Consider the following 13,180-nt stretch of genomic DNA (forward strand, 5'->3'; position numbering starts at 1 on the left):
TCAGCTTTGTCTGAGTAAAATTTAATTAAAGAAATCTTCATTTAGATCAGGAAATATCTGATAGAAATAATAAGTGAACAAGCCAAAGAATCTGAGCAACGTTCGATGCCATACTGTGATACTTGAGGTTTGATACCCAGCCCACACTCATCTATGAATACATAATGTTATTCTACAGAATCCAACATTAATTTAATTCTCAGTATCGCGCTGCATTCAAATGCTGTGACGCTCTGCAACAATCAGGTTTTCTCATTTTGCTCTGCAGCACTTCTTCATGAAATGGATGTGCCTACTCATGAACTGAAGTGCAGAGGGCAGAAAAAAAAGAGAAAGTCGACTAAGAGCAGGATGGCAGTCCTTGACCTTCATGCTCTCTCCTCTCACCCTCTCACTCATTGATGAGTGTTCTTATGAATATTTCTTCAACAATTCAATGCCTCTCTGAGCCAGCTGTGAATCTCCTGGCCGCTGTATTGATGGAGGCTGGATCTAGATGAGGATTCGCCTTTGTGTTTAGCAGCTTTCTGTATCCGACGTTTGTGCAGGAGTGAGTTTACGTCTCGAACATTTTGCAGATTTACCGCAACGACAACTCCGACCTTGTCTTTTCCTCAGAGTGAGTCCATGATGCACTTTCTATTAAGATTTGTTTACTTCTGAGTTGGAAGTTGGGTGTGAGTCTGACGTGTGCCCTTATCGGAATGACAACGGCCCCTCAGATGAAATAGGGATCCCAAATAAATCCTCCCAGAACTCTCAGGTATTTTTTTCGATCCCCTCATAATGCTGACGTGACCGTATTGAGCTGCGAGACTCTGACACCATTCATCTTACCGGCTTTTCTTTTAATTACTGCTCTCCCGTGGGAGCCAGCCGAGTAGTTAAACAAAGAAATCAGCATTACAGCAATTATTGGCTTACAATGAAATGAATACAATCTTGTCATCTGTAATCATTGGGGGCGTCTATGCCTGGGAGAAAATAGGTCCTCCTTTTCTATTTCTCAGAGAGGGGAGGGGAGTGTATTTATATCTGCGTGGATGCAGGGAGGATCCCAGTCTACCTGAGAGGACCAGGGTACCTGAAGGACCTTGTTATTGTGAATTTATTATTGTAAATCATTGAAATAAAGCAGAATTCCTATGAAAATAATCTTTAACTAACAGTCATGGGAATAATTTACAGAGCACATGCAAAACAATGTGCACTATGTTGGAATTCCTTTAATCATTATTTTTTTATTAACAATAGGTCACGTGACCTTATGTAATGTAGAAGGTATTACTCATAGTGGAAAAACCAATAGAGAAATATTATGCAGCTCTGTAGCTCCCTTTGCTCTCCGGTTCCTTTTTAGCGTCTTTCAGCTCACTGTTTTGGTTTTATGGCTCACATCAACCAAACCAACAGTCTGCTTCGCCCTCATTGTGTCATTTCCAGACACAGCAGGCAGCTGATTTCAGATGAAACGCTCTGATAAACACAAATGTATGCTTCTTAGCATCAATCAGCAAACAGACAAAGTTAGCAGCTAGCTGGTCAACATCAGGAGTTGGTGGAAACCAAAACAGAGCTAAAAGGAAAGTGAATATTGAAGAAGAAACAACTCAAAATGTATGCTTTTGTTGCCAGGGATGGGATGATGTAGCTGCAGCATTTAAAAAACACTCACGATAAGTTGATTGTGGTGAATTTCCATTATCGGGATAATTGTGAATATGGTTGTAAGTGACTTTAAAAAGCCATCTAGCTTGGTGTCTTGATAGACAAGAGGAAAAAAGCATGATTTTAATTTACAAGAATTATCATGAGACTCGTGTTATTTTTTTGTAACCTTTATTCATGCAGGGAGACCTTATGATTTATGATTAGTTTTAATGATTACAGTATGTTTTATTGGCCATTTTAGGGTTTTTAGGCAAATTATGATGATACAGGTTGATATTGTGAATCGCAGTTATTTTGGTCAGGATAAGCGTGGCATGAAACTTCCATATCGTCCCATGCCAAATTGTTGATTAAAGGTACCGTGGGGATTTTTTCAATACTAGTAGCACCATAAAGCAATGTTTTTACAAATGAAATCCCTATTTTTTTTTTTGTGTTGTGCTTTCGCATTAAGATGCATCGCAATCCCAAATCTTGCTGCAAGGGTCGAGCTCTTTACCTGATCAGCAAAACCAAAAGCAAAGGGCCAAGAAAAGTCCAGATACTTATAGATAATGCAGGATTTATAACGTTTTAAATTTACTTTACATTTTTTTTATGAAAAAGGAAATTCATCTGATATATTTGTTAGTCGCAAAGGGTACTCACAAATAGTTTTGGTTGGTAACTCAGAATTGTTAGTTTACAAGAAAACTACACAGTCCACGATTCATTTTGTTTAGCTTCCAAAGCTACCTTAGATTGATTGGATTGCTCTTCTGAATTCCAGGCAGATTAGTTTTCATTCATGAAATTAGTAAAAACATGTCTAACTAGTTAGATTATGTTTGAATGGGGAAGTAGCTACAAGCAGAAAAGTCTATTTATGTTGATGTGTTAAAAAACAACGACATCTTAGATTTGAGAGAGTGGCTGCTAAAAGCCATGTTGTCGAGGAAGACGGACAATTAGAAAATGTGCATCTCATGTAAATGCAAAAGCTATTTACTTGCAGTAAAAGTAGCCTGATTGTTGCTGATGTTCCTGGAATCCACAGCTCTGTGGCCTGTGGTTGTTACTGAGTGGTTTCTATGACTGAATGTTCACTTTATTCTCCTCTGAGAACTCATTTGCCTGCAGAGGAGTTGATGCAAATAAGTGAAATAAGCTGTTGAACTTTCAAATCTGCTTTTATAGCTGTTATGTACGCCGGAAAAGTCAAGTGATCACACTACATACTAGTGTTGTCAAACTAGTTTTTAACTGTTGCACAATACCTAATTCGACACCAAAGGGAAGAATTTACACAACGTTGAAATGTCACTGTGTTCTTCCCAGTATAACCACTATCTTCTGCTTTTGGCTGCTCAACTGAAATGGGTGACGGTTAAGTCTTGCTCAAGGGAACAATGGCAGTACTGTAGCTTCTTAAACTGGGGAAATAAATGACATAATTAGTTTCCACATCCACTGCAGGGATTTGGTGTTCTTGCCATAAGCTAATGTGACTATCAGACTAAAAAGTTAGGTGTGTGTTAGGTGTTTTCTGTCTTTGTGAACATCATCACATTCAACACATTTCAAATCAAAGTTTTGATCTTCTAGTTGAGTCTTCTTTCGCTCATGTGATAATTTGTGGCTGACGTGTTTGTCCTCCACAGCTACAGAGCGATCTGGACCAGGAGTACCAGGACAAATTCCGCCGGCTACCCGTGGAGATCCAGGAGTTTGTCCAGGACAGCAGCAAGGCCAAGCTTAGAGACGACTGCGTCCACGGCAACCTCGTCTCCTCCTCGACGACGGAGAAGCTCAACAACAAGGCGTCGCACTCGGAGGACGACACGGAGGAGGGCTCGTCGGAGCGGGCTTACGACACACCCTTTTAGAGGTTCAAACCCTCGGCGCTTTGCTCCACACTGGGACACTGATTGGTGGATGTGTTTGTGACCACAGCTCTGGGATGAGACTGCCCACCGACTTTTGGTCCTAATTTTAACCAATGGGAGGATTAGATCAAATCTGAGCCTGAACTGGTGAGTAGAGGTCTCCTCTGCGTAGACTGCAGTCTTGTCCGAAAAAAATAAATAACGTTTCATGTAAATAGTAACTTTTTTTGTGTATTTATATGTTACCTTTTACGTTGTCGTCTCTTTCGGTACGGCCACAGGATGTGTTACAAAGCACTAACTATTTGCAGGAAATAACTTACTTGAACTATTGCACAGAGAGAGTAGAGTTTCTTTTTATTATTTTTTATTATCATGATATTGACAGTAGTGGTGGTTAGTGAGGTGTGTGGTGCCAAGGTTTTACTTACAGTAGACATTGTCATTTCAGTGGAGTCAACTTGTACTGTAAAGAAACCACTGCATAGTCAGCCTTTTACAGCTTCCATCTTTATAAGATTTAGACTCACCCTTACTTATTTGCACTCCCTACGTATCTATGTAACTCTCTTACTTTAACCCAGAGGCACCGGAGGCTTGCTGGTTCCTCGATTTTGTTCTCACAGAACTAAAGCCTATGTTTTGCTGCTATTTTACTTTAAAAACCCATCACTTTTTTCTAATCATTATTAGTTGTTGTTTTTTAATGATGTTTGGCATGGTAATATTATGCAGTGTCATTCTTTTTTAATTTCTAGTTTTCAACAAGAGAGAGGAAGTGAAGAGAAAGTGTGTTGTACGGTATCTGCATGTATTTTGACAACTGTAAATGTTACAGTAGCTCTGTAGCAGAGATGTTTATTAAATGTAAATCTATTTTTTTCGGAAACATTTCAACTAAACCTGCAAAACAGTGTGGACCCAGTGTGGCGTGATACATTACTGTGGCGTGAGCTGGACGAGACTAAAATAACTGACAACACGTACTGACGCTTTGTTAGACCCCTTGGCGTCAATTTCTAACAGACTGAGTAGCCCAGCACACAGTCAAGCCAAACACGTGGTTTCTGTTGTGAATTTAATTAAAAAACATGCTTAGCTTAAGGAAAAACACCACGGTTGGGCTTGAAATAACTAAACAATGTAACATAAGTACAGAAGACGATTCACAAACGTCACTAACATAACTTTATACAGTGTCTCGAACTTTGGTCTCCTGGGTGAAAGTCTTTGTTCCACTTTCCTCCCATCCCCCCGTGCGTGTTTTTTTCAGACATTATACTCTGGGATCTTACTCCCGGAGCTTTTTCTGTCAGCGTCTAACAATGACCCCAATGGAAGGGGTTACATTGTAGTTACTAGAAAGCCCGGTACGTCTCATGCGTTGGTATCAGACGTTGAGGGTCGTGACAAAGCGTTGTTTTTTGGGCGCCGTGGGCGTGAGACTGTGCTGATTTAACAGGTTACACGTTGTATTCTGTTCCTTTTGTCCGTGGGAACTAAAACAATCAAACCAGGATATTTAAACAGAAGAAGAGGATCTGGCTGTAGTTTTATAGAAGTGGTCTTCCTCTTAACTGGTTCGTTGTGTACCTACAGTGGAATGTGTGTTCAGTTCACCAGTAAACAGAGCAGATGCCCACGAGGACCACAGGAAGTACAGTGTGTCGCCCTGCTGGCATTATTCTCGCAATGTTCGTCCCACAATTTGGTAGTTTGAAGCGGTGGAAATAGTTCAGTTGTGTTCAAACAGACGCTCAAATGCTCCGTTCGTATCCATTTAACCACCAGCGTTGACATGATCTAATGAATTACTCCTCTATTTCCTCTTTATGTAAGAAACTGTGCCCATTCGGTAACCACGAGGAAGTGTTTTCAACTTCCCTAACTGTCCAGTGCCATTTAACTCACGGGTCATTTGATATCAAACCATAAATTCAGCTGATAAAAAAAAAAAAAAAAAAAAAAAGTTGAATGTGAAGGATTACCTGACATGTAAGTACAAACAACTTTTTAAACAGACGATATTGATGTGAGAGTCCTGTGCCTTTGAATAGGTTTGCCTTGTTTGATGTTGAATGTGTGAAATGCATCATTGTTTAAATTGCCATTATATTATAATATATGAAGCTGTCTGATATTGAATAGACCGTGTGCACTTTTAAGTACAGTACCACTACTGAGTAATGCTTGTGATGAGCAGTATTTGACATGCGTCTCATAAGAAATGCGAGACATCCCTCTTTTTAGTCTTGAACCACTTTATTTAAAAGTCCCCCCCCCACCCTTCTCATCAACTTACGTGTATGCACTCTGGAAATGTAAATGTATGTATGACATAACGGATAAAACATGAAGTTGATAAAAAAAATATATAGTGTAAAGGGAATTTGCCTGTAATTAAAATAAATGTGGCTATTATTGTACTTTCCTGGAGTGGAATTGTTTGTCTTTTGATTTGTTAATGAACAGAATTTTTTATTTTTACAACTTAATCTTTTACGTCTGTGTTTTGTGGTATGTTTTAGAATTACTGTCATTCATACATCACTTTATTGTCTTCATTTTCTTCACTTTTCCGCCACCTTCTTGTATTCAATCATCAAACAGTTCCTCAACAGGTTCATTGTTTTACCTTTTTTTTTTCTCCAGTTTTTAATTGTGGGTTGTGTTTGCATTATGTTTGCCATCACATGTCATTGTCTCCTCATTGTTTATTATTTTATTTGAGATAGAGACTTTGTAACACATTTCAGACTTGATAATGATGCTGCAGGAGGAGAATAAGAGGACAAAATAGAGACCGAAAATGTGTTGAAAATGATAAAACTACATTACAAGAAATCAGGTCACATGTGTGAGAAAGCCGGCTGTATAGAGAGAGTGTGTTTGGCTGCATCTGTGGGCCAACATGGCATGTATGTGCTGTATGTATGTAGGTGAGCGTATATATATGTGTATGGTATGTATGTCACACTCAGGGAAGCGTGGGCAAGCATTGATGACCTACTTCTTATCATCTCCTAGGAAACAGTTTCTTTGAAATAACCCTGAGAGGAACACGAGTTCAAACCCTTTCATGTCTGAATCCCTGGTCAACGCTTTAAAGGAACAGTGTGCAGGATCTAATTGCAGAGATGGAATATCATATTTATTAGTATTTTTTCTTTAGCGTATAATCACCCTGCAAAAGAGAATATTTGTGTTTTTATTACCTATCTTCATGGCGTGTTTTTACATTTTTGCGTCAGCCAGATTCATCGAAGCTCTCCTACACCTTCGGCACACGAAGGAAGTTTCAGTTGGTTGCAATCTGCAAACTCTCGACTAGATGCTGCAAAATCCTACACACTGCACCTTTAAGTAAGGAAGCAATAGATAAAACAGCATCGTTAGTATTCATTTCAGAACATGGAAATTTGCCTTGATATTACTCACACGCACTAACATAGTGTGGACTTTTTGTCCAGCAATGCAAGAACATTTGTGTCATAACTAAACAAGGGAGAATAAACAGTTTGAGCACATGCATGTACATGTTTGTATTATATATCTTGTACCTAAAAGTTCAAATTAATCACTTTATTTGGGATAAAAAAAATATCTGCAAGACACACACAAGTATGTCTGCAGCCATTATTTAGCTTTGAGCATTCCCAGTGATAACACATATTTTAATCTTCAACACATTTTCAAACAAAGCGTGTTTTTGTTTTCTGTCTTAAAGGAAAGTGTGTCGTCAGCTCGCCTTCATGTGCTTTAGAGTGGGATTTGTCAGCTGTGTGTAGTGCATATGCTGGTGGTTAGTGTGTGTGTGTGTGTGTGTGTGTGTGTGTGTGTGTGTGTGTGTGTGTGTTTTCCAGACGACATAAACACTGTGTCCTTCTCAGTCTCAGCTCCTCAGCAGTATCCCAAAAGGCAACAGGAGATAAGACAAGCCTTGGTCGCCCATAACAACCACTGTGACCACTCAGAGGCCTCCGTGCATACCGGCAACTAGGAAGTGAGCTAATTAACCCTGAGTTCAAGACGGAGGGAGAGCGACTTTTTTTTAATAAGATTCTCTGGGTTATATAAACAAACTCCCAGGAATATTATCACCCTGCGTCTGTCCATCTGCTGCGGAGAAGAGGAGGAGGAGGAGGAAGAGGAGGAGGAGGTGTCCTGTAACTGGCCTTTAATGAGGCACACCAGGACAGAAGAAGAAGAGAGGACCCGGGGGTGCTGCTTGGAAGGTACACACACATACACAGATATACACACAAATGCATGGAGACATTGTCAATCATTCTGCAGTTCTACTTAAAGGGATCTTCAGTGTCTACTTTCAGTCCTTGTCCTTAAATCCTAGCCCCATCCACTTTGCCCTAAATATCCTAATCCAAACCAAATGTAAATCCAATCCGATATATAATCCTAAACCCAAGACATAACCCTTAAGTAATGCTCACACTAAACCATATCTTAATGTAAAGTCAAATTCTATTTGTGTAAATCTATAAAACCACGTCCTAAAAACTGAAAATGTTCTTTTTAGAGGGATCACAGTGTCTCTTTCTGTCCTCACCATTCTTTCATCACATCTTTTCTAGACTATCTGATCTTCATAATCACAGAAATGCAAGGGCATGCAGTGCATCAGATGGATTTCCCTTCTGTCGTTTCAGCCGGTTTAGTCTACTATTTTATTCTGTGGCACAGGGATTACTAAAAACAATAAATTCAGGCAGTGGTTACAGGGGTACTCCGTTGATTTTACTAATAAACACCAATTTACTCGTCATGGGGGGGTACTACTTAGTTGTATAATTTCTTCCGTGGATATGGGAAGTTACTGAAAAAATAACCCTGATAATGACTCCTTCTAAACACACCACCAGTGCTACAAAACTAGGAGTACAGTTTGAAATATGCATGCGTTGGCCTGACAGGGAGGTTTTAATGTCTGATGGGAAAGTTAGGATATCTCTGCCTCTACTGCAAAAGTTTCTTTTAAAATCCCACAACTTTATAGATGAGAAAAAACAAAAATGATGCAATAGCCTTGAAAGGAAAATGCATCACCATTTTTTTTTTCCCACTTTACTATAGCTCCCCAAAGTGCACTTTCTTCCCATGTTACACTTGCAGTTGTCCATCCTGTTGCTGATTTACTCCAAAATCCATCAAAGCAAAAGTGTTATGGAAATGAAAATGGGTAAATAATAATAATATTTGAAAAAATATATAGAAAAAATATTCAAACTTTACCCTCTAATAGGATATTTTGATTGGGCTTAACATAAAATAAGATAATCCTTTATTAGTCCCGCAGTGGGGAAATTTACAGGATTACAGCAGCATAGAGGATTGTGCAAACAAGAGACATAGTAAAAAAACAAGGTAATTATTATTAAAAATAGGTATTATAAATAAGCAAATGAGCAATAAAAAACAGTAAAGAATCCACAATAACTGAAATATTATATATACAGACAGAATAACTATTATAACTATTATAACTATATTGCACAGTGTATTTGTAATAATGATTTATTTAAAGATTTGAATCAGCCTTAATATATTTAGTTTCATATACTTTTGTAATGCTTTATTTCTATAAATTTGTGTTCTTGACATACAGTACCAGTCAAAAGTTTGGACACACCTTCTCATTCAACTACTTTGAAGAATCTAAAATATAAAACATATTCTGGTTTGTTGAGCATTTGTTTGTTTACCACATAATTCCATATGTGTTCCTTCATAGTTTGGATGTCTTCAATATTAATCTACAATGTAGAAAAAAATATATATAAAAATAAAGAAAAACTATTGTTTGGACACACCTTCTGATTCAATGGTTTTTCTTTCTTTATTATTATTATTTTTTTCCTACATTGTAGACAAAAACAAATGCTCAACAAACCAGAATATGTTTTATATTTTAGATTCTTCAAAGTAGTTGAATGAGAACTTTTGACTGGTTCTGTACATAGAAAAAAACTTGTCAATTTACCCTCTAATAGGGTAACTACCTTTATTTTTATTCGGCTTAACATAATGATTTATTTTAAGCCTTAATATATTTAGTTTCATATATTTTTTTTTAATGCTTTATTACTTTAAATCACTTCTTAAAACACATTTTTACAGAACGGCTTTTATGTGATGTCGTCATTTAAATGTTTGGGTTTAATATATATTCATTTACTATTTTATTATTACCTATTTCACTTGATTTAATTCATTTTGCTCGTTTATTTTGATTTAATTTAGTTTTTATCCTAACGATTGTTCTTAACTGTTTTGCTCACTTTTTAAACAAGATGCTAAATAAATAAATAAATAAATTATTATTATTTATTATTTATTATAAATTTGTGTTGTTGACATAGATTTAAAAAATAAAATAATAAAATAATCATAATAAAATAATAATAATAAAATAATAATAATAAAATAATAATAATAAAATAATAATGATAAAATAATAATAATAAAATAATAATAATAATAATAAAATAATAATAATAAAATGATAATAATATAATAATAAAATAATAATAATAATAAAATAATAATAATAATATAATAATAATAATAATAATAATAATAAAATAATAATAATAATATAATAATAATAAAATAATATAATAAAATAATAATAATATAATAATAAAATAATATTAATAAAGTGTGATGAAGACACAGTGGTCCCTATGGAGGAGGAGGAGGAGGAGGGGGCGGGGTCTGCTGGATGACTCACTCCGTCACACACACTCATTCACTCATTAGCGCACACACACACCGTGCGTGTGCTGCAGCAGTTGCAGAGGGCTTCCTAATCAACGGAGTCATTCTCCACTGGAGGGCGAGTGGTACAACAGCACCGGGACACTCCGGCAGCGCGGAGACAAGCGGAGCAGGCGGGCGGAGGGGACACGGGACAGAGCAACACCAGCTGGAAGACACCCAGACAGACACCCAGAGACAGAACACATCCCAACCAGCACCCTGCAGAGCGTATTTTCTTCACCCCATCGGATTAAACCCGCCCCTCCCGCCTCCAGCACCGACAATCACGTAAGAAACGAACGAACCTTTTTTCGAATATTCGAAATTCAAACACGCACAGCTGGAGACAGTAGCTTTGATGCTAACCTAGCTAGCTCATTACAATGGATGCTTAAGCACGTTTTTTGGGGGGTTTCTACACCCAAATGACTCCGTGTTTTGGTGGTGGTTGTTGCTTATCTTGCAGGTGAATATACTACGACATGTTGGCCGCTTCGTGCATGCTGAGTTTATGAAATAAAACAAAGGTTATTTGTGTTTCCAGGCTAGCCGTAGCGGGACATCAGACAGCCCAGCCGGCCGGTGACAGACTGCACTGTGGCCATAAAAGTCACCAAAAACCTGCAGAAAAATGTGTTTTTTTTAATGTTTTTTATTAACAAAAATATGCTATTATGGCTTGCTGCACTGTGGCATTCATGTCCTGCAGCACTGCAAAATAATTTTACTGTAATGTTAATTAAATGGGGTTTTTAAAAAAAAAAGAAAAAGTGGTGCATTCAAAGACCTGCAGCTGCCATAGAGAAATAAATGTGTTTTTTATTAATAAAAATATGCTATTATGGCTTGCTGCACTGTGGCATTCACTGCAAAATAATTTTACTGTAATGTTAATTAAATGGGGTTTCTTTTAAAAAAGAAAGTGGTGCATTCAAAGACCTGCAGCTGCCATAGAGAAAATAAATGTTTTTTTAATGTTTTTTTATTTACAAAAATATGCTATTATGGCTTGCTGCACTGTGGCATTCATGTCCTGCAGCACTGCAAAATAATTTTATTGTAATGTTAATTAAATGGGTTTAAAAAAAAAAAAAAAAAAAAAAAAGTGGTGCATTCAAAGACCTGCAGCTGCCATAGAGAATTTGTTTTTTGTTTTTTATTAACAAAAATATGCTATTATGGCTTGCTGCACTGTGGCATTCATGTCCTGCAGCACTGCAAAATTATTTTACTGTAATGTTAATTAAATGGGTTTTTAAAAAAAAAAAAAAAAGTGGTGCATTCAAAGACCTGCAGCTGCCATAGAGATGAATACAAACCAGGCTGCAAGGTGTCATTGATACAGTCAGGGCAAACAGAAAGTCCATCTATTGATGTTTGACAAGTGAGTAATAGGATGTTAAAGATGTATTTGATCAGTTTTTAGACCATTTGCATCAAATGAATTAGTGAAAAAGTGACATTTCACTGTTTATAAGATAAGATAATACTTTATTAGTCCTGCAGAGGGGAGATTTATAGGATTACAGCAGCATAGAGGATAGTGCAAACAAGAGACGTAGTAAAAAAACAAGATAAAAAATAAGTATTATAAATATGCAAATGAGCAATAAAAAACAGTAATTGAAATATTATATATGCAGACAGAATAACTGTTATAAAATAAGATAATCCTTTATTAGTCCATTAGGGACATTTACAGGATTACAGCAGCATAGAGGATAGTGCAAACAAGAGACATAAGTAAAAAAACAAGATCAAAAATAAGTATTATAAATATGCAAATGAGCAATAAAAAACAGTAAAGATACAACAGTAACTGAAATGTTATATATACAGACAGAATAACTGTTTATAAGATAAGATAAGATAATCCTTTATTAGTCCATTAGGGAAATTTACAGGATTACAGCAGCAACTATTGTATTGCAGAGGTTTTTTAGTGTCATATGGTCTACTAGGTTATATCAATCAGTTTATTGTTTGGGACTTCTCGTTCCTTTTTATTAAGGGGAAGCTATGCATGTAAAAAAAAACAGTATGGTTTGTCTTTTGATACTGGTACAAATGACAGCGTTGCTTGGTTTGATAAGAGTCAGAAAGCAGATGTCTATTTTCAAAACCTGTTTTATCACACACACACACACACACACACACACACACACACACACACACACACACACACAGAAGCCACAGAGTGTTATTTGTTCAGGAATAACCTGCGGGTAACTCCGTGGGCTTATTTACTGTGCAAATAGCCCATAATGTTTCATTTTGTTCAAGGTTTCGCCTGACTTGTCAGCCTTCAACATTTAATTGATGAATGTGTATACAGTAGATGGTGCCTTAACAAGCGGGTTTGGTTATTCCACCTATTCACACTGGTGTGTTTTCTATATATATATATATATATATATATATTATGAGCCATATTTGCAGAGGAACCCTCGTCTCTTCTTGTAAAATGTAACACAGCCGTATTACAGTTTATCTTATCTTATGTTGTTTGGCCTCCATATCTTATCTGAACAGGCTTTTTGGTCAGGTTGGGTCATTATTGTAAAATTACCCAAGGTTGTCCCTCACCTCTCCTTCAAAAAAAAAGTCTGTCCACTGCTGACCGTGAAAGATCACAACTACTATGTGAAGAAAAACAAATTGGGCTGTGGCTTATTGACATTGCCGCGTAAACGTTTCACTCGTGATTACAAGAGCAAACATTACCCTCCCTCACAAAATAACAATCCCTTACCTGAGGCTTAAACATGGACTGAAGCATTTTGATGAATAGTGTTGGCCTAAGAAGCTTAAAGGCTGACTGAGGGAGTGCAGGTGTTTTATTATTCAATTCTTTTTTTTGGGACCAG

General features: G+C 36.9%; 2 protein-coding genes across 4 annotated transcripts in view; both read left to right on the forward strand.

The window, feature by feature from the left end:
• Positions 1-4,255, forward strand: part of LOC129106900 (1-phosphatidylinositol 4,5-bisphosphate phosphodiesterase beta-1) — a 113,563-nt gene extending 109,308 nt beyond the window's left edge. The window contains exon 33 of the mRNA XM_054618173.1: positions 3,312-4,255. Within this exon, the coding sequence (XP_054474148.1) occupies positions 3,312-3,536 (225 nt within the window). The 3' untranslated portion in view covers positions 3,537-4,255. The remainder of the gene's footprint in view (positions 1-3,311) is intronic.
• A 6,068-nt stretch (positions 4,256-10,323) lies between these two features.
• The window catches only part of LOC129107211 (1-phosphatidylinositol 4,5-bisphosphate phosphodiesterase beta-4-like), a 63,722-nt gene continuing 60,865 nt past the window's right edge, over positions 10,324-13,180 (forward strand). For 2 of the 3 annotated variants that reach the window (XM_054618631.1, XM_054618633.1), the window contains exon 1: positions 10,324-10,601. The gene's annotated coding sequence lies outside the window, so the exon portion shown is untranslated. Of the gene's footprint in view, positions 10,602-10,685; positions 10,780-13,180 lie in introns of those variants that run through there. The other variant, XM_054618632.1, reaches the window with a different exon arrangement.

The sequence above is a fragment of the Anoplopoma fimbria genome, chromosome 18, assembly GCF_027596085.1.
Source record: "Anoplopoma fimbria isolate UVic2021 breed Golden Eagle Sablefish chromosome 18, Afim_UVic_2022, whole genome shotgun sequence".
NCBI lineage: Eukaryota > Metazoa > Chordata > Actinopteri > Perciformes > Anoplopomatidae > Anoplopoma > Anoplopoma fimbria.